Source organism: Lissotriton helveticus, chromosome 6 (genome assembly GCF_964261635.1).
Source record: "Lissotriton helveticus chromosome 6, aLisHel1.1, whole genome shotgun sequence".
In the NCBI taxonomy this organism is placed as follows: domain Eukaryota; kingdom Metazoa; phylum Chordata; class Amphibia; order Caudata; family Salamandridae; genus Lissotriton; species Lissotriton helveticus.
The window spans coordinates 1,490,399,316-1,490,425,299 of NC_136067.1; the positions used below are offsets into that span (position 1 = coordinate 1,490,399,316).

The 25,984-nt window shown below is 42.0% G+C and overlaps 1 protein-coding gene across 1 annotated transcript in view; it reads right to left on the bottom strand.

Annotated features, from left to right (window-relative positions):
* Positions 1 to 25,984, bottom strand: part of RYR2 (ryanodine receptor 2) — a 3,071,198-nt gene that overhangs the window by 2,155,652 nt on the left and 889,562 nt on the right. Inside the window, exon 27 of the mRNA XM_078648003.1 lies at positions 1,298 to 1,650. Coding sequence (XP_078504129.1) covers positions 1,298 to 1,650 — 353 coding nt within the window. The remainder of the gene's footprint in view (positions 1 to 1,297; positions 1,651 to 25,984) is intronic.

The following is a 25,984-nucleotide window of genomic DNA, read 5'->3' on the forward strand; positions in this document are numbered from 1 at the left end:
TCATTGCATGAGCCTTCTTTTTCAGTCACTGGCTTGTTCTCAAGAGATAAAATATTTAATAAAGATAAATTAAAAAGTAAGTAAATCTACACTTGGAAATGTACTCCTACATGTTCTAGTAGGCTAGTAGGTTGTATCGAAAACTTAACACCAAAGTGGTCTCTTGGTGCTAAATCAACGAACGGAAAAGGCCATGTTTATAAAGTTAAATTGTGTAGTTATAAACAAAGGTGCTGGAACAATTTTTAGACTGGGAACTGCCATCACTAAAAAAAATTGAATAAGCAGCAATTTTCTAGAATGTATTGATTGACATTTGACCTATGTGTTTGAATGCATAACAAATGCAAAAAGATAAATCAACTTAAAGACCTCTTTCTTGTTCATTCTTCACCTGGCCTCCTGCAAGGTTATTCTGGGGTGATGCATCTTCTCCTGCGCCCCTACTTCCAGTACCCATGGTTATAGGGTAATTAAACTTGGGTCTGAGTTTGAGGAAGGTTGTGTAATGGAAACTTTTGTGATTTCTAGAGAACAGCAAAAAATCTGAAGATAATCAACTAGATTAATTTCATCTATCAGAAGCTTAGTCTATTGTGAGACATTCCACCAGTTCCAAAAGCTTGGGGACTCTGATACAAAAAAAAAAAATCATGTGTGAAGGAATCCAATCCTTCATTTAATAGTATACGGTTTACGGTGATTATATGTATTCTGTAGCATTATGTGTTTGGTTTTGATAATTGTTTGCACATGAAGTTGGTAAGTAATATTTGTCTTTCTTTCGTTTAATATATGTCAGATAACAGCCAGAGGAGCACTGGGAAATAATGGCCGTCAGGTGTTAAAGTCCAACTTTTAAAGCTGGAAAAAAATACAGAAAAACCTAAATGGCTGGATAATTCTGTTTTTTTATATTGTGAGCCATTCAAAGTCCAACGTAAACTCCCCCTTTTAGACATCACCAGAGAAATCCAATGTCTCCACCACATGTAGGGAGGCCTGTGGGCTTCCCCACCCACATGTCTCTTGGAAGTCAATGAATTTAGAAGTATTAGGCTTATGCGCAATATGTTTTACTCATAATAGGTCAAGATTCTAGAGACTAATGCATAATACCATGCCCTCCTAAAATATACAGATGCCATTTGTGAACAAAGAACCTGCTTGCTTTCATGCACCTGTCTCCCTTCTGTGATGCACAAAAAGCACATTGTATATGTTTGGCGGAAACTTTGCAAATCTAGCCCTATGTATTGACACTTCACAATATTAACACTAAGATCTCATGGCTTGCCTTTGTTTTAAGCGGGAAGGCTTCTCTTGAGTGTAATCTTTGTGATTATTAAGTTCAGGTTTTGGTGTTTCTTTTTCTTTCTCTGCTCTCTCAGGCACCAGATGACCATGAGCTGTCTTCATCAGAACCTCGAAATCCGATTCAACATCGAAGTCATCCAGCTCATTCTTCGGGAGGTAAAGAGAAGTGGCTGGCAGGCCTGCTGGGTTAATTTTCGAGTAAACCTCTGCACATTCAATAGGCATACTCAGACGATAAAACATGATGTCATTGTTGCTGTTCTGTGCACCAAAGGACTTTTGTGTGACTTTCAAGCATGGAGAACTGTCAATGGTGCCATCGATCCTTGTGACCTGTAGATTTTGAGAAAAAGAAACAGGCATGAATGTGGATCCCTTGTTCAGCAATAAAGTTCCACGATTTCATGATTTTTCAATTCAATGTTAGATTAACATTAATAGGAAAATGTGTTAATCATGACACATCATCAACATTAACAATGCTTTCTTTTAAAACCAGGTGTGAATATGAATGTTATTGGACACTGATGATCATGTGACTTGCTGCTCTTGAACACCCTTTTGCCTTTCCTAATGCTTCAATGCCAAACTGGGAATTGGTATTGATAATTGCTTGCTATTTAAGAATGTTTCCAGTAACTATACCCTCTAAGGGGGAAGTTCTGTTTAACAAAAAGAAACATGTGATCAATTTAACCTTAGCATTTTCATACTGCTGATATTTCTCTCTTTTGAAAGGTGAAACAATTAGATATTCTGTGTATTTCATTCCCATAGTGGAAACTTAGCACTGAGAGGAATAATTGATCTTCAGTTTTGTTGAGTGTTAGACATATCTGTGATACTCTAATGTGTGTCTGGTAAGTGTCATTTTATCTAACTTATAGGTGTAGAAAAACAGACATTATTGCCTACCAAATCTTTGTATATTTACATCACTCCTCAATTCTACATTGCAGTACGCAGAATCACAAATAACCAGAAAAAAAATATTAAGGAGAAAAAAGAAACATACCACATAAAAAATCTTCTTCCATAATATTATGAAGGGGTTTTTATTAATTAGAAAATTACCTTTATTATGCGTGTTTAAGTTAGCATAACTAGGCCTCAAAATAAAATTACAGGGCCTCAGCTTGCTTCCACTGACATCCATTTTAAAAGTTGCTGAAGAAAGCTCGGCTTTTAAAATTGCACGATTGCACGTTGGATTTACGTGTGTGCCTTAGGAGGAAGCAATGTTGGGATGTTCTTATATGGTACAATATTCAAGGTCTTTTAACTAGGCCTGTTCAATGTTGTATATATTTTGTAAATTAATTATTAATGTTAAGTGTTGCAAAACTATTTCCTTCTTATTATGTAAGCAAAATAGGCGTCCCAAATGTTACTTATTTTATGTAGCATGTGTTTATGAAAAGTAATTGTTTTTTGTCATTATTACTTTATTTCACAACATATCGAGGGTGTGTTTATTTACTGTCTTAAACTTATAAAATGTGCTCTTTCTGGGATGCGTGCCATACACTTGTTTGCTTTTCATACTGAACAGTGTTTGTGCTGGATTGTATTTTAACTTTATAGAGTATTCCTTTTTGAACTAAGAAGTCTCCACGTTAGACGTTCTGCTGATTTATATTTAGGAGTCTCCCTTGTCTTCTAAAGTAAATGGAATTATGCTAGTTGCTTGCTGAGCAATATTTTGTTTCTGGAAAATTCCCTCATGTTATGAGCTTTCACACTTGACTTTATTTTTATGCATTATTGATGCTGATTTGAATCTAACTACTTTTTGTCTTCTGTAATGACTCTTAATTTTGCATAAAAATGTATTGGTTTTAACTTTGAATTTTGTTTTGAGTAGGTGTTGTTTATTTGCACAAGGGCCCTGTCCTTTGGAACTCACATGGTCATCATCCCTTGATTCAGCCCTTAAATTTATTAATGAAAAGCACCAACAGTATTAAGAAAAAGACAAAAAATACATAGAATTCAAAAAGACATTCCACTAAAAACAAATTTATAAACTAAGACATGAGGCAATCAAACGAAATACTTTCAGATAAAAACAAATTAATGTTCCACTTTATTTTATTTCTTTTCAGAGTACAAAAATAGATTTCATTGGATATTTTTCTTTTTAGTATGTGTAGTAATGTACTCAAATAGTTGCGTTTATGAATTTTACCCAACTTTGTCCTGAGGTTATTTTACAATATTCTTTAACATAGTCTTACTGATGGTTATGATTCACAAAAATTTAATAGGTAAATAAAACCCTCAATAGTATTTTCAAGAAGAAATGAGGGAGTGCTGTACATTTAAAACCAATCTTTTCAAATTCCCTTTTACTGTTCCCTTTAAATTCTTTGGCATGCTTTGGCATCAGTAAACTGAGCATGAATATTGAGGTGTGAAATGAGATAAAGCGCCGAAGCAACAACTTAACTTTTGCCTGTAAACAGGGTCAGTCTCCTTCGCACTATTTCAACTCATAGATGAGACATAATTTAAAAATGCCACCAATTGGCAGGCTCCATTTACACATATTTATAACAGGTTACAAAAACATGTGGAAATGGGAATAAAGTAATATATGTGCACTTAAAGATCTGAGGTTGAAGAAAAGAAGAGAAATCATAAGGAGTCCAGCGCCACATCAAAGAAAGTTGGGAAGAAGTCTTTAACTGATCAGATGTTGTGCTTAGGGAGAAAATGTATTCCTAATGGATTGGTGTTTTTGGGAGCCAGAGAGCGAAAATTATTAAAAACCCTTGCTGAAATATGGATTTCTACTCAGAGAGATGATTGCTTGCAGACTGAATATGGAGTCAACCAGCAATACATGAGTTTGTTTATAGTCAAGGTGTTTAAGATATTAACCGCTACCGCGCTACCGCGTTTTCCCGCTGTGCGCTGATTTTTGAAAATCGCGCTGTTTATGACAAAGCCAGCCCGTCATCCGTGTAGCGCAGGTAATGCCCATGACGAGCTGGCTTTGTCATCCGCATCGAAGGGGTTAAGTAGAGGCATTACATTTAACAGTTTTTTCAGGAATCAGTAACACACTATGCATACTTGTAATGGTAAATGATATTCTCCTATTGAGTATGCAAAACATTCCTCAGAGTATTTCAACATAATAATGGATATGAGAGTAGGTGATCTTGATGGAGTGGCCAGAGGACAGAGACCACTATTCATGGGAAAGTTCAGGATATGTGGCACAGTGGACAAAACTTGATAATTAAAAACAAGAGGATAATCTGATCAACTGCTTTAAAAACTAGACCGCAACCGGAGCAACAGGAGAGCACTTACCTGTCACTTGTCACGCCGAGTGCCGCACAAGGAGAAGCCGACACCGCCAAGAGTCACCCTGCCCTAGAGATCCGCGCCGCCGCTCCGGGTACTACAATACCCGGCAGGCCTCGCGGCGGCGCGTTGAGTGACGCAAGCAAGCAGCGCCGACAGCGCCGAGGGCCCATTAAAGCAGGGCAACCTCCGCGTCGCGGGACGCGAGCGGGACGCCCGGGGCGAAGCCCGGGCAAAGGGCGGGCCCTCTGTGGCCCTCAGAGGCCTGCGGAGCCTGGCCTGGGCCAGACACCCTGCCCGACTGCTAGCAGCCCAGGTACAGCGAGACATTATAACTGTAAGTTGCCTAAATATTGAATATACATACCATCGTGAGCCTGTAGGACATTGACAATCCGAGATCGGTAACTGTAACTGGGTAAAACTTTCACCTGCTTTATTGTTGAAATATCATCTGGGCTCGTCATGAACTGCCCTGAGACCAGAAGCATGGCAGCTGCTGGAGTCAAGAAGCTGACCGGTACCCTAGATGACTTTATCGTCCGCACTAACGCTCTTATTGATGAAGGGATTATATTGATGGACAGAAGGGTGTCCCAAGATTTAGCTATGGCTAAGCGTTCCTCTTTAGGCCATATTGCACAAGCTCGTACTCCTAATAATGTATCTGCTCCGAACACTCTTGTAATGGTACACAAGGAAGGGGGCTGTAATGTGCCAGGCTCCCAGGAAGACCTGGAGGCAACCCCTAATCTCTCTTTATTAGTGGATAGCGGCCCGGCTGCTAATGAGACTGAAAACATAACTACAGCTAGTGCCTTAAATGAAAGGGGCAGGAAAGAGGGGGCAATCCCTAAACAGAAGGCTAAACAAAAGTCTATTAAATCTACCACTCGAAAAGGAAAAAAAAGCCCATATTGGTAAGAATCAGGATCCAATTCATCTGGATCAGATGCCCTCGAATGTGAGCACCAATTTAGTTGTTCATACTCATACCAATGACATCATGGGAGGGCCTCAGGCAAAAGTGGGCTTACCATTAAGTCTACCAGATGAAACTGTCTTAGATAGTAGCTTGGAGGGAATTTTGGATCTAAGTGGTGAAGATGATAATCAAGCTAGAGGTAGCGAGGGCAGTAGTAGCCTAAACATGGTGAATAACAACATTTTTGAAATGCTAAAAATCCTCCTAGAACCGATTGAGGTTAGGTTACGCTGTTTGGAAACTATATTGAGTAATATTCATAAAGATATTAGTGCCCCTAGCTTTAATTTGAACAACAAAGTTCCACAAGTAAAACTCACAACGAATAGGCCACCCACAGCTGCTAAAAATGTTCCCACCACTAATCTACCTCCAAAACCCACCACTAATCTACCTCCTAAACCCATACCAACACCTAAAAATCCCACCATAATTGACAAAGTAGTGCCACTCATACAAACTCCTAAGTTACAACAGGACAAAGATAATTCAGAAAAAAGGGAGGTGCGTAGAAACATACACCTACCCCCAAAAGCTGCACCATATGTTGTGGTTCTCACTGGAGTCCCTCAATCGGATGCCAAATCAAACGAAAACAATGGGGGACTTGTAAATAAAACAATATACTGGTTGAATGATAACTACCCCCTCCCCCCAGCCATCAAAAGTAACATTCTGATGGTTGAAAGGGCTCCATGGGTTGGGTATAACAAAAAAAGGACACACGGTGATTGCGTGGTGATAACATTTGAGAATCCACGCACTGCCGAATATATCACAACGAGGCCACCAAGAAACCATGGCTTGTCCATTGTGGCTAGGGCACTATCATACTTCTACCCTGAGGGTGAACACCCGGATAATAGGTGGAGCTGGACCAGGGATAACCGACACCAAGGTGGTAATAATGGTCAGGTTTTTGAAAACAACTATTATAACACACAGTGGGATGGGAGGCACGAGGATGGTTGGAATGTAGTGAAACACAGAGGGAGGCCTCCTTACTTTCGTCCACAAAGTTATGATCCAGGATGGCCAGGCAATCTGCAATTCCCTCCAATCTTCCCGTGTTATAACCGGTTTGATTGCTTGGAAGCGGTGGATTGACTTCCCAAGATTAAGGTAGAAGCTCTGAAGACAACTAAATCTGTGGACTTGGGTTTGATAAACCTTTCAGGGTTTGAAGAGACACAAGAAACACGAGTGGGGGATGAGACTACACAAGGGAGCCAGGTTAGACAAGCTGGTGTCATTATAGACACTCTACCTACAGAAGATTATTGCAAGGTGATCATTTGGAATGTGGCAGGGTTAAAGCAGAAGATTTCCAATCCATCCTGGGATGACGCCATTACCGACGTGGGTATATTAGCCCTTCAAGAAACTTGGGCTACCGCGCCGATACATCTTAATGGCTATAAAACTTATTTTACCCCTGCGGTGGGGGGAGTACACGGAAGACCCAAGGGAGGGTTGACTGTCTATATATCTAATCTGCTAGTTTATGATAAAATCTCCTTTTCCCCTGGATCCAGTTACTATCAAAAAATAGTGATAGACACAAGGAAGGGTCCAAAGATGGTTCTTTTTAACTTTTATAATAACTGTCTAGGTAGCATGATTAAGGACGTACTTGCTACTCTAACCTTAGATATGCAGTATGAACTTGATATGAGTAAAAGGGGTGAAGTTATGTTATTATGGGGGGGTGATTTTAATTGTACTCTCTGTAAAAAGGGTCAGAAGGGCATTTGCGGTTTAATGCTGGAACAGGATATAAACCTGACGCATTTCGAACATACCCTACTAGGTGACTTATTAAATGAGATGATTTTTAATTTTGATTTTGGGTTTTCTAATGAGTTAGCCCATTACACAATGTCATTCGTTCCAACTTTTGTTGGGCGGGGGGCCTCATCTATTATTGATTTTAGTTTGTGTACGCACAGCTCTGCGGGTAGATTGATTAGCTCGAGTATCATGGACTTACCACTGAGTGACCACCTCCCACAGGTATTAAAAATGGAGAACCTATTTGCTGTACCCGATAAAAGAGTATGTCCCAACCAAATGGTTCAGGATGTGACGTTGGGTGCCCAAAATGGTTATAACCTTAAATGGAGTAAAGTGGTCCCGGTTGATTTTTTTGTTTAAATTATTGAATAAGTGCATGAGTAGTTTTTTGATCTGTTTAGATGAACATGCCGAGAGTAGCGAAATAATAACCCATTTTAATATCATCTCTACTACAATTAAGGAAGCACTGTGGGTTGCAAGGAAAAATTCCCTAAAGTCAAATGGGAAATGGTTCGATAACAAGTGCACTAAAGCCTTAACAAAGCTTAGACATGCGATTCATAAAAGACCACGGGATGTAATCCTAATTAGAAATTTAAGGAGGGATTATAATATAGTATTAAAGGACAGGAAGGCCTCGATAAAAAGGGAGGCATGGGACAACTTATGTGCGGCGTCACAATCAAAGGATCCGGCTGCTTTTTGGAAGGTTATTAACACCCCCCTCCTATACGAACAAAAACCACGCATGGAAATTGCCGTTTCAGAAGATGAGTGGGTGGCTCATTTTTCCTCCCTTTATAGGGCCGTGGAACCAGTCCTTGACACAGGTCAGGACCTTGCGCTGTTAAATTTAGATACATCTAAAGTCCTGGTTGTAACCCTTCCTGAAGTTCTTGCGAGCTTGAAGGCGACTAAGGGGGGTAAGGCGGCTGGACCAGACGGCATACCAGCCGACCTCTATAAGGCTAACATCGAATTATGGGGGCCACTGCTAGTCCAGCTTTTTAATGTTGCTTTGGCAAATAGTCCAATTTCTACTTGGTTTACATCGGTCATTGTCCCAATTTTCAAGAAAGGGGACAGGCTAAATTGCACTTGCTATAGGCCAATTTCTTTATTGGACTCTTCTATAAAAATTTTGGGGAGAGTGGTTTTAGTTAAATTACAAAGCTGGGCTGAAGATAATGGGGTGTTAAGTGATTTCCAATTTGGGTTTCAAAAGGGTCTAGGGACTATAGAGCAAGGATTGAATCTGTTTACCTTGCAACAGAAGTATATAAAGGTTAAAAAACAACGTCTATACCTCACATTTGTTGATTTATCATCAGCTTTTGACTGTGTGTCACATAATAAATTGTGGTCAATTATGGCTGAATTGGGGGTAGACAATGCTATTATATGCTTTCTGAGAGATCTATATTCCGGGGCCACCGCAAGTGTCCGATATGGGAAAAATGGTGAATGCAGTAGACAATTCGGGATTGGTCGGGGTGTCCGCCAAGGGTGCGTTTTAGCCCCCTTTTTATTTTTGTTATATATAAATGGAATGGAGCAGCACCTCGTGCAGAAGGGTAGGGACATGCCTATGGTGGGTGGTAGGCCGGTCCCTGCCCTGATGTACGCTGATGATGCTGTTTTGATGGCACGCACCCCATTGGCTTTACAAACTTTGGTTACATCTTTTAACAGTTTCATGCTTGGTTTAGATCTGAAAATCAATTGTTCTAAAACTTTGTCCATGTATTGTGGGTCAAGAACAAACAAGCATCTGAAGCCAATTTTTATAAATTCCAATGCCTTAGAAAGGACCCCCACCTTCCCATATCTGGGGATACTGTTCCATGAAAGTGGCTCATGGACTACTGCAATTCATGCTAGATCTTTGCTATTTTCCAAGACTATTATGGCCCTAAAATGTTTTATGAAAAAATTAGGAAAAAAACCCATAAAGGAGATTTTAACTGTTTACAATGCGACTTGTTTATCTGTAGTTACCTACGGATCAGGATTGTGGGGTTACTCAAATATTAGTTCAATTCAAACTATGGAAAATAAGTTTTTACGTCACATTTTGTCCGTGCCCGAAAGTACTGCAACGATGATATGCCATGCTGAATTGGGAGTACCGTATGTTACTGAAACTATCAAAATTCAGCCAATTCTTCTTTGGCACAGGGTCTGGACAAATGATGAATGTGTGGTAAACCGGGCTATTTTAAAGGATATTTTAGCATTGGACAATATTAATGATTTTAAATGGATATGCTATGTCAGAAACTTTCTTGAAGAATTAAGTTTCCCCCAATACTTTGAGGATCCACCATCAATGTCATACATATCTAGAAGAGAGTTGAAAAATTTGTGTATGTCGTACCTCAGGGAAAAAAGTCATATAGTGGAGGCGAGAAAAAAGACTGTTTCTGCCCATCAGGATATTTTATGTGGAGAGAAATTACAGCCATATTTATCATTGCATATGTCCAACCATGAACGCTTCCTTTTGACCCGGTTTAGACTTAACATTGTTTTTAGGACATTATCTTTCCCTGTGATGAATTGTTGGTCGAAAGACCTATGTTTTTGTCCATGTGATGATGTATCCCCACAATCTGATATACATATATTATTTTTCTGTACATTTTATACTTTTTTCCGAAGGAAACTTATCATCCCTATTCTTAAAGATTTAAATGTATATAGATGCCGCCTAGCGTTTTTAGAATGCCAGAAAATGGAAACTGTTTTTATGGTAGCCTCACTTGCCGAATTTTTAAAATCAGTTTTTAAGTGTCGTAAATCAATTCAAATGGATTAATTCTCTATGTTGAACACATGTATTTAATTTTGGTGTCTTCTTTTTCTTTGTGATTTTAAAAAATGTTTACTTGACCCCTTGTAAATTGTACCTTTCATGCTACTTTTATGGTTATTCTTCTTTTTTAACCGAATAAAGTATTTTTGAATCTTGAATCTTGAATCTAGTACTTGGAAGAACTCAGGATCCTACGGAAAGAGATACATTCTATATCCTCTATAGAGGTAACGGAAAAGTATAACTTCATCATAATGTAATTAAGGGATGTTTGATAAGGAAAAGTAATTATACAAATAAGCAAAAGATGGAGTCTTCACTAATAACAACTGCAAGGAAACAACGTAATAAACAGTTTTGATATGCATTTAAGTACTAGAAACGTGTGAGTAATAACCTATTAAAGGTTTACAGAAAACAATATAGAAGAACAATGCATACAATCAAGTATGTGTACAAAGAAAACATTTGGAGAGAAGTAAAGTTAGCACTCTAAAGAGAAAAAACAAAGCTCTTCTGGGAACTTATATGAAATGAGATAGGAAACAGAAAAAGAATAGTGGATAACCCAATTGAAGAAGCAGAGTGCATTGCTCACATACCAAAAATGTATAGTTTAAAAACTACAAAGCTAACGATGACTCCCCAATAGAAAATAGATCCAGTAGTGTGTGATAATTAGGAGGTAAGCAAAGGAATTATGAACAGTGAACTAGCAAGTCTAGATTTCCTGGCTATACCTGAACTGGGGGGACCATAGGAGTGAAAAAACCATGGGCCAGACTGGATTTTAGCAATTATACTCGATTCGCATCCCAGTACATGGGCTTCATTATTATTTTCATTCATAAAAGCAGTAACAGCCAGCAACACAATTCCTCATTCTTAACGAGGAAGCATAAGATTAGCAATCTTCAAAAAAGAGATAAAAATATGCCTGGAAAGTTACTGTATGATAGCTTTAATGGACATTTGGGGGCAAATGTATGCAAAACAAGTCCTAAAACATCTTAAAGATTGGATGGATATTGTGCAGGTACTTCCTAAAGCAAAATTGGCGTTAGGAAGGACCCTCTAACATTGACAGCAGCTAATACTTAAATTGGTATCTGAAAAATATGTAATGGTTGGGAACAACCACTTTATATTGCATATACTGACTTTTCCACATCCTTCCACTCTATTGTAATAAATGGATTATGCAATAAAAATGAAAAATGTTGTCATGGGGATTACACCTGATCTATTGCAGCTAATAATAGATCTCCATAAATCTGCTTGGACTTGGATCCAACTGAGGCAAACAAAACAGTGATGGCTGGGATGCTTGAATTAATCTCAGCCATTGATAATTACTTGGGCCACAACGCAGTACATCATTTGTTTCCCCTCAATCACACAATGGACTTTTAAATATTTTTAACCAGTAATTGAAACTTCTTGTTGTATACAGCTCACTGTATAAGGGTATATTATCCCATTTACTTAATACTGGACAAGCCCATTTCCTTAATGTGAAGAGTTATAACTGTTGGAATTATGTCTAGCAGTCATGCTCTCCAGTATCCTCTGAGTTTGGAATTACAGTCACTGTTAATATTGCTATTCTGGACTTTGGTAGTTTTCATGTGGAATTGTGTCTGCCATGAAGAACAATAGTTACTTACCTGTAATCTGTGGTTCTCCAGTATTGGTGTCTTTCATAAATTCACATGCCTGAATCATTTCCCGTAGTCGGAGTGGGAGTTCCACGGTACATAAAAAAGCAATAATATGCAAATAATAACCAATACACCTTAGTAATAAACAACCAGGAAGTAAAGTAGCCCTAAGCTACAAGAGTAAAAAAAAACTTCCACACTCATGACTATCATAGTCATTTTGTATAGTCCAAACTGCAGCCAATCAGGCAACAGCACCCACCAGAATGTTCTTCCCAGAGGCTCAGGCTCTCAGATTTTCTCGCACAGGAGTGAATCCAACATCATAGCCTAAGGAGGCTCTGAGGGCAGGTGGGCGGGTGCATGTGAATCTATGAAAGACACCAATACTGGAGAACCACAGATTACAGGTAAGTAACTATTGTTCTTCTCCAGTATTGGGGTGTTTTTCATAGATTCACATGCCTGAATCAGAGTAGATAGCAGTACAAACCAGAATGCTCGTTAGACGCTCTTTGTATCACAGTATATATGTAAACATGCATCTCAATGCAGCATGAGCATAATCCTAAACGTATATAAATACAATAGTGCTTACAAATACATACTGGGCAAAAGAGAATACCATGTACCAATAAGCGTCTAAAAAGAGCATAGTGGAGGAGGGAGAACAGAGGCTCGCCTTATTTGAAAAGATTGCGGAGAACTGCTCGTCCCACTGACGAATCTGCATCACTTGCAGTGTCCAAACAGTAATGTTTGGTAAACGTGTGCCTGCTGGACCAGGTTGCCGCTCTGCAGATCTGATGAAGAGGCACACCAGCAAAGAGAGCGGTGGAAGAGAAGACCGCTCTTGTAGAATGTGCTCTTGGCATGGAGTGTAGAGGCCTTCCTGCCTGATGATGACACAGACTAATCGTCGAAGACATCCAACGAGCTATAGTCTGTTTGGATACAGCGTAACCTTGACATAGCCTTCCATATGCTACGAATAGTTGAACTGTTTTCCGAATTGTTGCAGTTTGTTGCAGATAGAACTTGAGACATCTCCTGATGTCAAGGGAATGCAAAGCTCTTTCTGATGCTGTTTGAGGATTTGGAAAAAATGTCTTCAGAATTATTGGTTTATTTCGGTGAAAGTCTGAAGGAACCTTAGGCATGAAGCTTGGATTGGTACGAAGCACTACTGAATTTGACGTGAATTGTAGAAAAGGAGACTTAATCGGGAAGGCCTGAATGTCGCTGAACCTTCTTGCTAATGTCAGCGCCAAGAGTAGAGAAACCTTACACTAAAGGAAGGAACTTAAGATCCACTTAATGATTAGGTTCAAAGGGGTGACGCATGAGCTGAGCGAGTACCACATTCAACTGCTAGGATGGAGGCGGACGCCGAATAGGAGGAAACATTCGAAAGAGTCCTTTAAAAAATTGCCGAATAACTCCAGCAGAATAGAGAGAGTTAGAGCCATCCTGACGGAACCTCGATATGGCTGCCAAAAATACTTTCAACGTGGAATGAGATAAACCCGATCTAGCCAAATGAAGAAAGAACGGTAAGATCTGTTATGGCTTGGCATGAATTGGATGTAAATTGGCAGAGTGACACCAGGCACAGAATCTCTTCCATTTGAGTTTGTATGTCTTAATCGTGGCAGGTGCTCTGTCATTGGCTAAAACTTCTTGGCAATCCGCAGGGATATCTAAGTGTGCGAACTTAAGGTGTTGAGGAGCCAAGCTGCTAATCTCAAGGAGGCTGGGTCCAGGTGACAAATTTGACCCCCCTGAATTGTCAGAAGATTCGGTATTGGTGGAAACTGAATGGAATCGCACTCCGAAAGGAGGAGAGATTCAGTTAACCAGTATTGGCGAGGCCATCTGGGAGCAATGAGGATGAGGCGACACGGCTGTCTCTTCATTTTGCGGAGGACTCTGGGAACCAACGGAATCGGAGGAAAGGCGTATGCATATATCTGAGACCAGTTCATCGAAAGCGCATCCCCACATGAGTCTTTGTGGGAAAGCCAGCTTGCAAAATGTGGGCATTTGCGGTTCTAAATCGTGGCAAACAGGTCCAAATCGGGGTGACCCCACTCCCAAAATACTCGGTCCAACGTCGGTTGATGGATCTCCCAGTTGAGATTGGATATTGAAGATCTGCTGAGAGAATCCGCTAGTACATTGGAAATCCCTGGAACATGGACCGCTGACAGATTGATGTTGTGACCGAGAGCCCAATCCCAAATCTCCTGGACTTGCTGGGAGAGAAGGGCCGATTTTGTACCACCTTGTTTGTTTAAGTAATGCATACTTGTTGTATTGTCTGTCCGAATTAGTACCGAGGACCCTTGGATGACTGCTCGAAAGGATTTCAGGGCCAAGAATATGGCTTGCAGCTCCAGGAGGTTGATGTGCCATTTCCTTTGTTGCACATTCCACTTTCCGTTGACAGTCAATCCCTGAAGGAGTGCTTCCCATCCTTCAAGGGAAGCATCCGTGGTGATGGTAAAATGTGGTACTTCCGCCAGGATGCCCATGCCTCTTGCAAATTTTTCATCTGAGTCCACCAGTGAAAGACTTCTCTCCTACGAGGAGTTATGTGAATAATGTCGTCGAACAACCCGAAACCTGCAACCATTGGAGGTTGATTTCCTCTTGTAAAGGTCTCATTCTGAGACGACAGTTGGGTATTAGAGGGATGCAGGATGAGATCATCCCTAGGAAAGATTTGTACATTCGAACTGAAACATACTCTTTTAATTGCAATAGGCGAGCCATCTTGCAGATCTTGTGCTGCCATTCTTTTTGAGACGAAAGCTTGAGTGAGAGCTCCCAAGAATGACTTTCTTTGAGACGAAATGAGATGGGATTTTTCGAAGTTGATGGAGAGACCCAGAGACTGGAATGGAGACTGGCATCTTTGAACATGTGCGCTTGGTGTTGTAAAAGAACTGGCCTTGATAAGGCACTCGTCCAAGTATGGGAAGATTTGAATGCCCTCTAAGCGGAGATGTGCTGCCACCGGAGCTATAACCTTCGAGAAAACACGGGGCACTGAACGAAGTCCAAAGGGGAGAACTTTGAACTGAAAATCCCTGCGAGCCACTCTGAATCGCGAGAATTTTCTGTGTCTGAGAGGATAGGCACATGAAAATAAGCACCTTGAAGGTCAAGGGTGGCCATGTGATCCCCCATTGAAAGCTGGAGTATTTCTTGAAGTGTTAACATTTGGAAGGTCAACTTCTTTAAGTATTTGTTGAGGGTGCGCAGGTCGAGGATGGAACGCCATTCCCCCGATTTTTTCCTTATGAGGAAAAATCTTGAATAAAAACCTGTTCCCTTTTGCAAGTAAATAACTTTCTCGATCGGTCCCTTCTGTATTATTGATTGTATTTGGGTGAACAACTCCTTGATATGAGCTGGAGGTGGGCCGTTTGGGGGAGAATTTGGGGGAATTTTGATGAATTCTAAATTGTGTCCTCTGGCCACTATATCCAGGACCAACTTCTCTGTAGTAATTGCGGACCAGTTTGAGTAGAATCGGGATATTTTTCCTCCAACCTTTGACGGGGTAGGGTAGAGATGGTGGCAGGTGGCATGTCTCACTGTTTTTTATTGGAATCTCTTCCACGGTAGGAGGACTTCCTTCTGGACTGCGTGGAAGAGTTACCCCACTATCCGTAGGACTGTTGTTTGTAGGGCTGGTACGTCTGGTTGGAGTGAGAGGTTTGATATGACTTCTGCTGATTGTAATTTCCTCTGTTGGAAAAGGATCCACGCCCTTTAGCCCCTCAAAAGGATGACTTGCGAAACTTCAGGCTACACAAAGATCTCGCCGTTTCAGTGTCCTTTTTGATGGCCTGTAGAGCCTCGTCAACATGCTGGCCAGAAAGAAACTCGCCATCAAAAGGCATGTCAATTATTTTGGTCTGGACCTCTTGGCGAAACAATGTGGACTTTAGCCATCCCTGTCTTCTCAACACAGCCACACCCACTAGCTGTCTGAGATAGGTAAACGCCACGTCTACTGCTGCGTCGATCATTTCTGCTGAAGCAAGTTCACCCTCTCGCAATATTTGCTTTGCCTCAGTTTTCGCAGGTTCTGGTAACATCTCAACATAGGGGGAGATGTCGGACCACATTTGCCTGTCGTATCTCCCTAATAATGCTAGGGAGTTTGCGGCTCTTACAGTGGTTGTTGCCATCATGGATACCTTTTCCCCGATGGAATCCAAATGTCTGCCATCACTATCAGGTGGAACCGAAATAGGGGTTCCTGGCCCATCTTTGGGCCGCTGGAGCGACGACCGAATCAGCCTTAGGTTGCCCTATTAGGCATGCAGAAGATTTGTCCGGTGCCTTGTACTTTTTGTCTAACCGGGGCAATACAGCCGGAAGGGAATTGGGTGTCGCCATAATTTTTAAACCTTCCTTCCACATGAAGTCAATGATGGGAATAGTTTTGACTTGCCTTCGCGGCTGATATTTAAAATCATAAAGAAAGCACTCATCTTTCTTTGTTTCCATTGGGATTAGGAATCTTTTAGTAGCTCTTTCCATCAGGAGATGGAAGCCTCCGATGTCTACTGGAGGCGAATTAGCTGCAGCTGGAGCAGAAGGTGACGGTGTCTGAATTTGGTAGTCATCCCACTCCGGCGGACTAGATTTGTCATCCACCTCTCCTTCCTCTCTATCCTCATCCGTGGTGATCGCTTCTTGAGAATGATGAGATGGTGCTGGAAAAGGTGGTCTTGGAGATTTCAAAGTGGATGTAGAGGCCTGAGGCATGGGAGTGGATGGGAGAGATGCCACCGACTCTGATGGAGGGAAACAACGATAATAATCGTCTATTATGTACTGTAAATTATCAAGAAGGGACAAAGGCATTTGTGCTGAGGGCACCGTGGCAAGAGCTTGACATTCAGATTCAGGGAACTGTTCTTCGTCTGGATCCTCCTCTTGATACTTAATAAGTAGTTCAGATGGACTTGTAGCAGTGTGGAACCTGTCGTCTACATCAGCTTGCTCCTCATCATCATCTGAATCCAGCAATTGGTCAGGCAATTTAAGCGGTGATAGAGCTTGTAATGACGAGCCACGTCTCTCAAGCAGAGAAGGTGTCGTAATCGGTTGGGCAAAAGAGGCCTTAGATGGTGTGGAAGACCATACTTGTAGTTCAGAACAAGTTGATAAAAGTGGCGTGGACGGTTTTGTCGTCAACGGTGCCGTCGTCGAAGGAGATGGTGTCGACGAGACAGTCAACTTAAACGATGGTGTAATCTTCGTCGACGATGTTTTCGACAACGAGGCAACCATCGTCGACGATGCCTTCGTCGACGGGGCATTTTTCGTCAACGATGAAGCTGTCAACGATGAGCCAGTCTTCGTCGACGGTGGGATCTTCGACGTCGAGGCAGCCTTTGTCGACGGAGCACTCGTCGACGGGGTAGTCTTCGTCGATGGTGGGGTCGTCGACGTCGAGCCAGTCTTCGTCGACGGAGCACTCGTCGACAAAATCTTACCTCCCTTCGTAATCAACGACGAAGGATCGACGATGGAAGGCATAATCTTCGCAGACGAAATAGGTCTTACCAGCGTAGATGGTGAAGAGGCTGACTACATTATCATCTTAGGCTTAGGTGATGAGAAGGTGACTGTTGACGTTGAAGTGGCGTCGACGATGATAATCGACGACGATGGAACCGACGACGACTCCGTCGACGGCATAGACTTCTTCTTCTGAGTTTAAAACCTTCTCAGGAAGCCTCTTAGACGTCAAAGACTTTCCAGTCCTTTTAGGGGGCGATACAGATGATGATCCAGAAGGTGGAGAAGCCTTTTTGGCAGAAGGCAAGCCAGAGCCCTTAGAGGGCTGAGCTTTCCTCAACACCTTAGCCCCAGAGGAAGATAGATCTTCCTCAGCCATCCTCTTGAGGATACAGATGACCCTGAAGCCACACTTCCCACTTCAGGTAGGGGATTGTCCAGGTCCTTAATCTTCTTTAGCCACAGAAGAAGGCGTCTTTCCCTGTCCCTGAGGGTCTTTTGAGGGAAGGTCCTGCAGATTTTACACTCTCTCACCTCATGATCAGGATAAAGGCAGTAGATGCACTTTTTGTGGGGATCTTCTTTAAAAAGTCGAAGCTTCCGACAAGATTCATAAGGCCTGAAGAGAGATTTTTTTGTAGATGACATCTTGGATGAAGAAATCCAGTCAGAAAAGTGAAATACTGAGCAGAGCTCAGGGAGACTCCCTTCACACGACGTGCGGTAGAAAATCTGAGAGCCTAAGCCTCTGGGGAGAACATTCTGGTGAGTGCTGCCGCCTGATTGGCTGCAGTTTGGACTATACAAAATGACTATGATAGTCATGAGTGTGGAAGTTGTTTTTTTTACTCTTGTAGCTTAGGGCTATTTAATTTCCTGGTTCTTTATTACTAAGGTTTATTGGTTATTATTTGCATATTATTGCTTTTTTATGTACCGTGGGACTCCCACTCCGACGACGGGGAATGATTCAGGCATGTGAATCTATGAAACACACCCCAATACTGGAGAAGTGGTGTATCATATCAAGGTTGTTTTATCTCACAAATTGATCTCTCTAGAGATCCTGGGGTAATATCCCTGTACTGATCTCTCCACTTTAAAATAGACAACCTACTTCTATGCTGTGATGGGTTTTTCCTGAGATAAGTAGGTACCATGCAGAAGAGCTCTGTATACCTATGCTTAGCCATTGTGCGTTTTGAATACAGCAATCAATGGTGTTTTCAGACTTGTATAGGCCACTTGGAGCGTTGAGAATATCTATATATATGAATGTAAGCTTCTCTCCCCCCTGAAGAGTCCAGGTCTTAATCCATAGTTTTGCAAAGCGTGAGCATATCACCCCTTAAGGTTTCAAAGCAATGGGCCTGTCTAGGAGATTAAGTGAGCTATTGCCCAGAGTCACATGGTTCTGAGCTGAGCGGTGCCGCCAGGGATCGAACCTTAAGCGAAGCGCTCTGGATTCAGTCACTCTGGCTGTCGCGCCACACCTCTCAATGTAATGGTTCGGTTCTGGCTGGTGTTCACTGCCTATACTATACCTGAGGGGCACTCTGCAGGCCCATGAAAATCTAGGATATGTCACAGTATCTACGGTTATATCGCTTCTCATGTTTCATTGAGTAAAGGTCAAGCAGCTGTCCTGATACCAGGCCCCACTCAGCAGAAGAATAAACAGTGATTGACCAACATTGATGACTATCAATGTAGGCTGACTTATCATCCAACCAGATCAATTCACCACCAACCCGAGTCACAGTCTTTTAACAGAACTGGCAGTAAGCTAATTAAAAACATAAATCTGCCTGCCTGAATAACTAACAAACACAGCATAACAGGTCAGATTCTCATACACCTGAATGCAAACCAAGGGTCTTCCAAGCCTAATCCAACTTCAATTGGAGATTGAGACTCAGCCATTGTCTTTCACATGAATAAGAAAAACACACCTACATTTCAAATCTGTTCGCATTGTGATATTGAAGATAGGCATTGGTAAACAATATTGGTCTAGCATGTAAAATGTCCAACTGTATTTTAAAGAAATACTAGCTTCCAGAGCAATATATACACAGTAAGTGTCAGAGTTTTGAAGCTGTGCCCTAGGTTCACACGACAAACTTCAAATTACTATAATTGACATATCCGGGCACTTAAAGGCACTGGTCATACTGAAATGTAAGCAAAGATGGTTGCATTAGTAGAGCATATAATTGTAAAAGGTGGCTTTACATTAGTAAAGCAAAAACCCTGGTCAAGAGTGGTACAAAATGTAACATGGTTTTGCCTAGATAGGGGGTATTAATTGCAGTTATATACTTCTTCAAATGTGTTGTTGCTAGTCAAGAGTGGTACATAAAGTTGCATGGTTTTGCCTAGATAAGGGGTATCAATTGCAGTTATTCACTTCGTCAAATGGGCCCCATTTATTAATTTTACCACTGTGCTGCTAGCAGACTTGAGTGTGGACCTTTTACCATACTTTAACTGATGAGTATTTTTTTGCCTTACCTGGGTTTCCTTGAACATTATTTTTAGGTCACGGCTAGACAGCATATGCACTGTCTCGAAGAGACATGTTTTCAGTCTGTGAACTTCAGCCTGGCCATAGGCTTACCATGTACTTGCTCCATCATCATTCTCATATCCTTTGCCCCCATTTGTCCATGGCATGCATGCGTCATGCCTCTTCTTTTTTTTTATAAACTCTTTTTATTGACATTTTAATAAAGACAATTACAAGCATCAAACTGTGCACTGTTCATTTCTCCAACATTTTCTCCATTTCAGCATCAAACCTCTCAGTTCCCCCCTCTCTCCCAAAAAACAGCCAACCGCAAGTTTAGTTGTGTCCACAGTAGGCAACTATTCCCCCACATCAGCAGGGACCAGCTTATCACATATATTACTTCTGTATCCATTCGAGCATTCCCAAATCTTGGCCAACTTCTGGGGGCATCCATGGGCTTCACATACCACCCTCTCGGCCAACATACATTGGTCCATATCACACTTCCAGTCCTCCAACTGTGGTGCTCGATCCACACCCCACAATCTTGCCACATTCTGTTTAGCTACTGCAACCCTAGCGTGATCCATATACACCCCATATGGAGCACATCAGCTTCCTCCCAGATGTTCAGAAGATAGCACTTTGCAGAACCAGTAAAGGATTGCACTCACGCTTCACCCATACATACAACCACTGCAACCCAAAAACGTTGAAGTAGTAGACTGTCCCATATCATCTGATAGAAGGTGCCAGTGTGACCACACCTTCAACGGCAGCTCCTACTCGTTGCTCTACCCATCCTAACCAGTATGGTCTGAGCATAATAGGAGCGGTGAAGGATCTTCAATTAAACTCAAAGGAAACCATCTCTGTCTACCTCTTTTTGGGACGCCAGAGACTTCACCCACTCGTCATCTTCCAGGCTTTCGAAATCATTGTCCCAGTGCTCTTTTAATTGGCTGATGGTATCTGGTGAGTTATTGAGTAGCCTATTGTACGTTAGGAACGTGGCTATATGTGGCATGTATTTGTCGAGCAGGTGGTCTTCCAGGGGTGAGGACTCCAAGAGCTCCAGTCCCCATGGCAGGACTGCCATCAATACAAGGCAAACCTGTAAGTAGCTAAACGTTTTGGCTGTTGCCAAATGATATTCCCGTTTCAGGTCAGCCAACCATCCCCTTGGTTTGCCATGTATTGCATCTATGATTCACCTACCCGTGAGAGACCAATAAGGTCCCATTTGTCAAATCCTGATACCCTTCGCAGGGTACCCAAAGGGGGTGATCTTTGTGATCCCACCTTTTCAGCCTACAGTCCACAAGGCCTATAAAAGTCCCTGTCTGTCCAGGAATATTGATGCATCTCGGGTTACCATAAAGATCCTGTAGGTATCCCCCCAGATGCAACATCAGTTGATCCTTCCGGAAGGAAGGTTCCTCTGGGGAGCGGAAGACTCAGCCAATAATGGTGGTTAGGTGTGCCAACCAGTAGTATTTACGAATAGAGGGCAGGGCAATCTCACAGTCGTACCATCTCTTTGTCAATTTGTGTTGTGTAATCCTAGCCAGGCCCCCATCCCAAAAAAGTGCCCTAATCTTGCCCTCTATTTTCTTAAAATATGAGTTGTGTACCGGATATGGAGTGTTTTGCAGGAAATGCAACACTTTGAACAGAGCAGCTCTACCAAAGAGCAACATTGGCAGGGATCTCGAGTGCTAAACGTCTCGCTTTGGTCTCTCCAGCTGTGGCAAAAGGTTTTTGCTAAAGAACAATTCTGGGTCCGCCGTTACATAAATCCTGAGATAGTTGAATCCCTCTGAAGCTACAGTCATGGGTTATAGGTGATAGTTTTCCCTGTAGATTATATATTTGGGACTGGCCTGTTTACTCTTATCCAACCAGGCCAATAGCTTGCCTGGCTTGTTGCTGACTTCATACAGGCAGTGCTATGTGGCCCTATGGCTCATCCAGGCGGCATTTGTTACCACATCCCTATATGCCACCTGCTGCAGTAGGAGCATGATTCTGGCGTCAGTGATGTCCCATGCAAGCAGTTCCCTTTCCTGTGTCTGGATTTCCTGTTTCAGGGTCTCAAGCTTGGCCCTGGCATCTTTCTTATGCCCCGCAAAAAGGGAGAGTGCTTGACCCTTAATTACTATCTGTATGCCTCCCAAAGTGCCTGAGAAGAGCCTACTGAAGTCTCATTCTCGGCAAAGTAGTGTTCTGAAGCTTCCGTTAGTCAATCTCTGAAATGTGGTTATTTATGATGCCAGGGTTATTTGATATGGCACGCGTCCCGAGACCCCACCGAGCCCAAACACCACCCATGTATGGGAGTGATTAGTAATACCTCCAGCCGGGTAACAGACCTCTGAGAAGTGATGGAGTTGGTGTGAAAGGGTGAGTAGACAGTCAATCAGAGAAAGACTCTGATGAGCTCCCAAATGAAATGTAGAGTGATTTTCCCTGGTGTTATGGGCACGCCACACGTCAGTCATCCCAAGGGCTGTAAGAAAATCAAAAAGCAGATGGCTGGAGGAATCCACTTGTTTAGGGGGGCAGCGGTCCTGTTCCTCACACAGCATCCTGTTAAAGTCTACCTCCATGAGAAGCTTTCCATCTGGCAGTAAAAATAACAGGGCACTCACTTCAGGTAGCATAATGCTGTGTAAGCACGGTGGAACATAGACCAAGCAGACATTGATGGACACCCCCTTCCAACTCCCAGTAAGGGCAACATACCTCCATGGGTGTCTGGCCAGACCTGATTAATCGTAAGTGAGAGAGATTTCTTTATTAAGATCCCCACCCCTCTGGAGCCTGTGGTAGATCCTGCATGTGCCATTAATTTGTCCAGTGCCCAGTATGTGTTTACATTTATGAGGGTCTCCTGCAGTAAGACAACATAGTGTATAATGGCTCCTCATTTAATTTTACATGGTGTAGAAAGGCTCCTCATTTAATTTTTGTCTCCCTGGCCATTTACTTTGCAAGATAGTAGGGGGCAGATTTATGAAGGCCTTGCGCCGCTGGTGCGTCACTGTTTCCCATGTTAAAAATGACGCACCGGCGGCGCAAGGCCTTCATAAATCTGCCCCTAGATGTATAGTGTCAGCCCGTCTGCCCATGTGTGTGGTTAGCCAAGATGTGGCTGTGGCTCAGTAGGCCAGCTAGCCCTTCATGGGGCTCAAGGCATGGGGATTGAATGTATGATTGTGTCAGAGTGCAATATCAGTGCCGTAAAAAGAAAAAACTACAGCCCCTCCCCAAAAACAAACAATGTTAAGCAACAAAGACCTTGAATGCAACCCCCTTTCCTTCCTCCCTCCAAAGCAGACTTCAAACTGCCCGCACGACCAACCATTACCCCCCAAACCTCCCTTCCCCCAACATTCTACTGTAAGCAAGAGTCCTTAGGCTCGGACATTAGCACAGCTTTGTCAACAGGAGCATAGATACAGCAGAATCACCCCATGAGTTACTGCTCGTAGTGCAGGTACTCTGTGTCAGGAAACATTCATATTGCAGTCAGTCTCATCCCACTGCATCAAAACAGTCTTATCATGGCTCTTGTGGTGTTGCCTCCCAAAAGTCTTGATGTTGTGTTAACTGTTGCCCGTCTCCTGCTTCTTCTATGGTGTCATGTCTCTTTTCGTGTTTAGCCCTCCCCAGAGCATGGACCAACAACCTGTGCGGATCCACTGATGCTGCTTAGAGCACTCCATATGAATGCTCTTGGTTTTTAAAGCTCGGTCTCCTCCTACACTGGCTTACTTTCGAACAAAGCAGGTATTAGGAATTAGAGCACAAAGGCTGCATTTTAAAAGGGGAAACAATTAAACACTCTGCTGTCGATCAGTTTAAACAGGATTTGCACAAAGATAACTTTCAAAGTTGTTTGGGCTTGAAATGGCAATGCATAGGTTTAAACCTGCATGAAGTGGCATTATGCCGCTCGGTGATTTAAATTTGAGTTTTGTTTTCAAGCGTGGTGTGTCCCTCTAGAGTCTAAAAACCGAATATCCCAAACAATAGCCCATCACATTCTATTTGCTTTATACACACAGGCTGGGTCATAGCACTTTTTACATGACTTTCAGCCACGCAGCTGTGCTGCTATTCAACATGACTAAAAGAAACTGACAGATTGCTGAGACCTATTGGCTTTGCCAATGTTCATTAATATTTGTAGTTATGATTCTTGCTACATTTTTTTATATACATTTTTTATTGAGCAGAGCTTAAGGCACACAATATACATTTTACAATTAAAGAAAACTAAGACACAATTATTGAAACCTTTTAAAACATTAAATAGCTTCTTCCTTCCATGACAAGATTTTAGAAAAAGATAAAACTATAGCAGTCAACATCAATATCGATATCAAGTATTAATCACCCCCCTTTAACTTTTCTAAGTTTCCAAAACACTTCCAATTTTTTTTTAATTTCTTAATGGCTCCCACCCGAATTGCATATGCTTTTTCAAAATTATGAGTCCTTTTCATTTTATTGAGCCACTTCAATTGGGAGGGAACATCGCTGGAATTCCAATGCTGCAGGATTTAGGAATGGGCTACTGTGCAAGAGATAAACAAAAATACTTCCTCAGCCTTAGTTAACACCATTCTATCTTTACATATACTAAATAAGGCCGGCTCTGCCTCAGGCTGAATTCTGTTCTCGATTGCCAGCTCTATATCTGCAAAAATTGCCTCCTAGAAGGGTTCTAATTGTGGACAAGTAAAAAAAATATGATGCCACCCACCCTGACAATTGGCTTGATATCTAAAACACTTATTTTCAACCTCCGGATATCTTTTCCCCCTGGCCTCCAGAGTCAAATAGGCAAGTCAAAGTGATAAAAATGCCATCCTTTTAAAATTAGCCACGCGCAGGGATTTGCTTCCAAGATGGCATAGGGTTTGCCAGTCCTTATATGAGAAAACGCATTGTGTCTCTTGGCCTATTTTACCCAGATGACTTTCTACCAATGATGTTTGACCCTGGCGGTGTAGCAACCTATACCAGTTTCCTATGCCATTAATTTCTGCCCCAGAAAGGGCTACCAGCAGTTCATTTAGGGAGTCGAACAGGCCATTGATATTCCTTAAAAAATGAACAAGTTCCATAAAATTCAAATAAAATGGGTCTCCTAGAGTTGTCAGCCCTTGCCATCACCTCTTGCCAAGAAACCACCCTGTTTTGAATAACAAAATGTCTTAGCTCCCTTAGCCCACAATTTTCCCAATTTGTTAGATGGCTTATTCTAATTTGGAGGCCTAAGCTGGTACACTCCCTCAAACTCAAATATTGCATACCCGTGGAGCTGTTTTTTTAAAAAAAGGACTGAAGTCTAAAAGAATAATCCCTTAAGGTTACACCTTTTGCTGGTACATTTTTGAACTACAGATTTCTTCCAATACAAAAAAGTCTCTTAGAGCTGCTCTCGCCTGCTCAAGTTGATTAGGATACTGCTAAAACTGGAGGGCCTATTCTTTTTCAACTGCAGTTTGTAACTTGGCTATTTTAAGCCTCCTGCCATTTGCCTGGGCAGCCGTATAGGCGATGATCTGACCACAAGCTGCCACTTTGAACCCACCCCATACAGAAAAAGGCTCTGCAGTATTTTCATTGATCTTGAAATATTTAGAGATCCATTCTCTAAAGCCCTCCACCCAATCCTGATCTTGGAGCTGCCACCTGGACAGCTCTCTGTTTTCCCCACCAAATGTAATTTCAAGCTCCACTTTAGCATGGTCGGAGAAGGGATTACACACGCTATCTATCTAAGAGACCTGGTGAGATCTTGATACGAGAAAAAAATCAATTCGAGATGCAGTTCGAAAACGATGTGAATTTTATATTTTTTAATTTTTATTTTTTTATTTTTAAGCTTATATCGCGCACAGCTACCCACAGTGGGTTTCCCGGCGCAGGTAAACTTTGTTTTATGTGGATTGCTATTTTGCCAGGTATCTACTAATTGGTATTCTAGCTGAAGGGCTTCCATAATTCTTTTGGTGTTCGGTTTC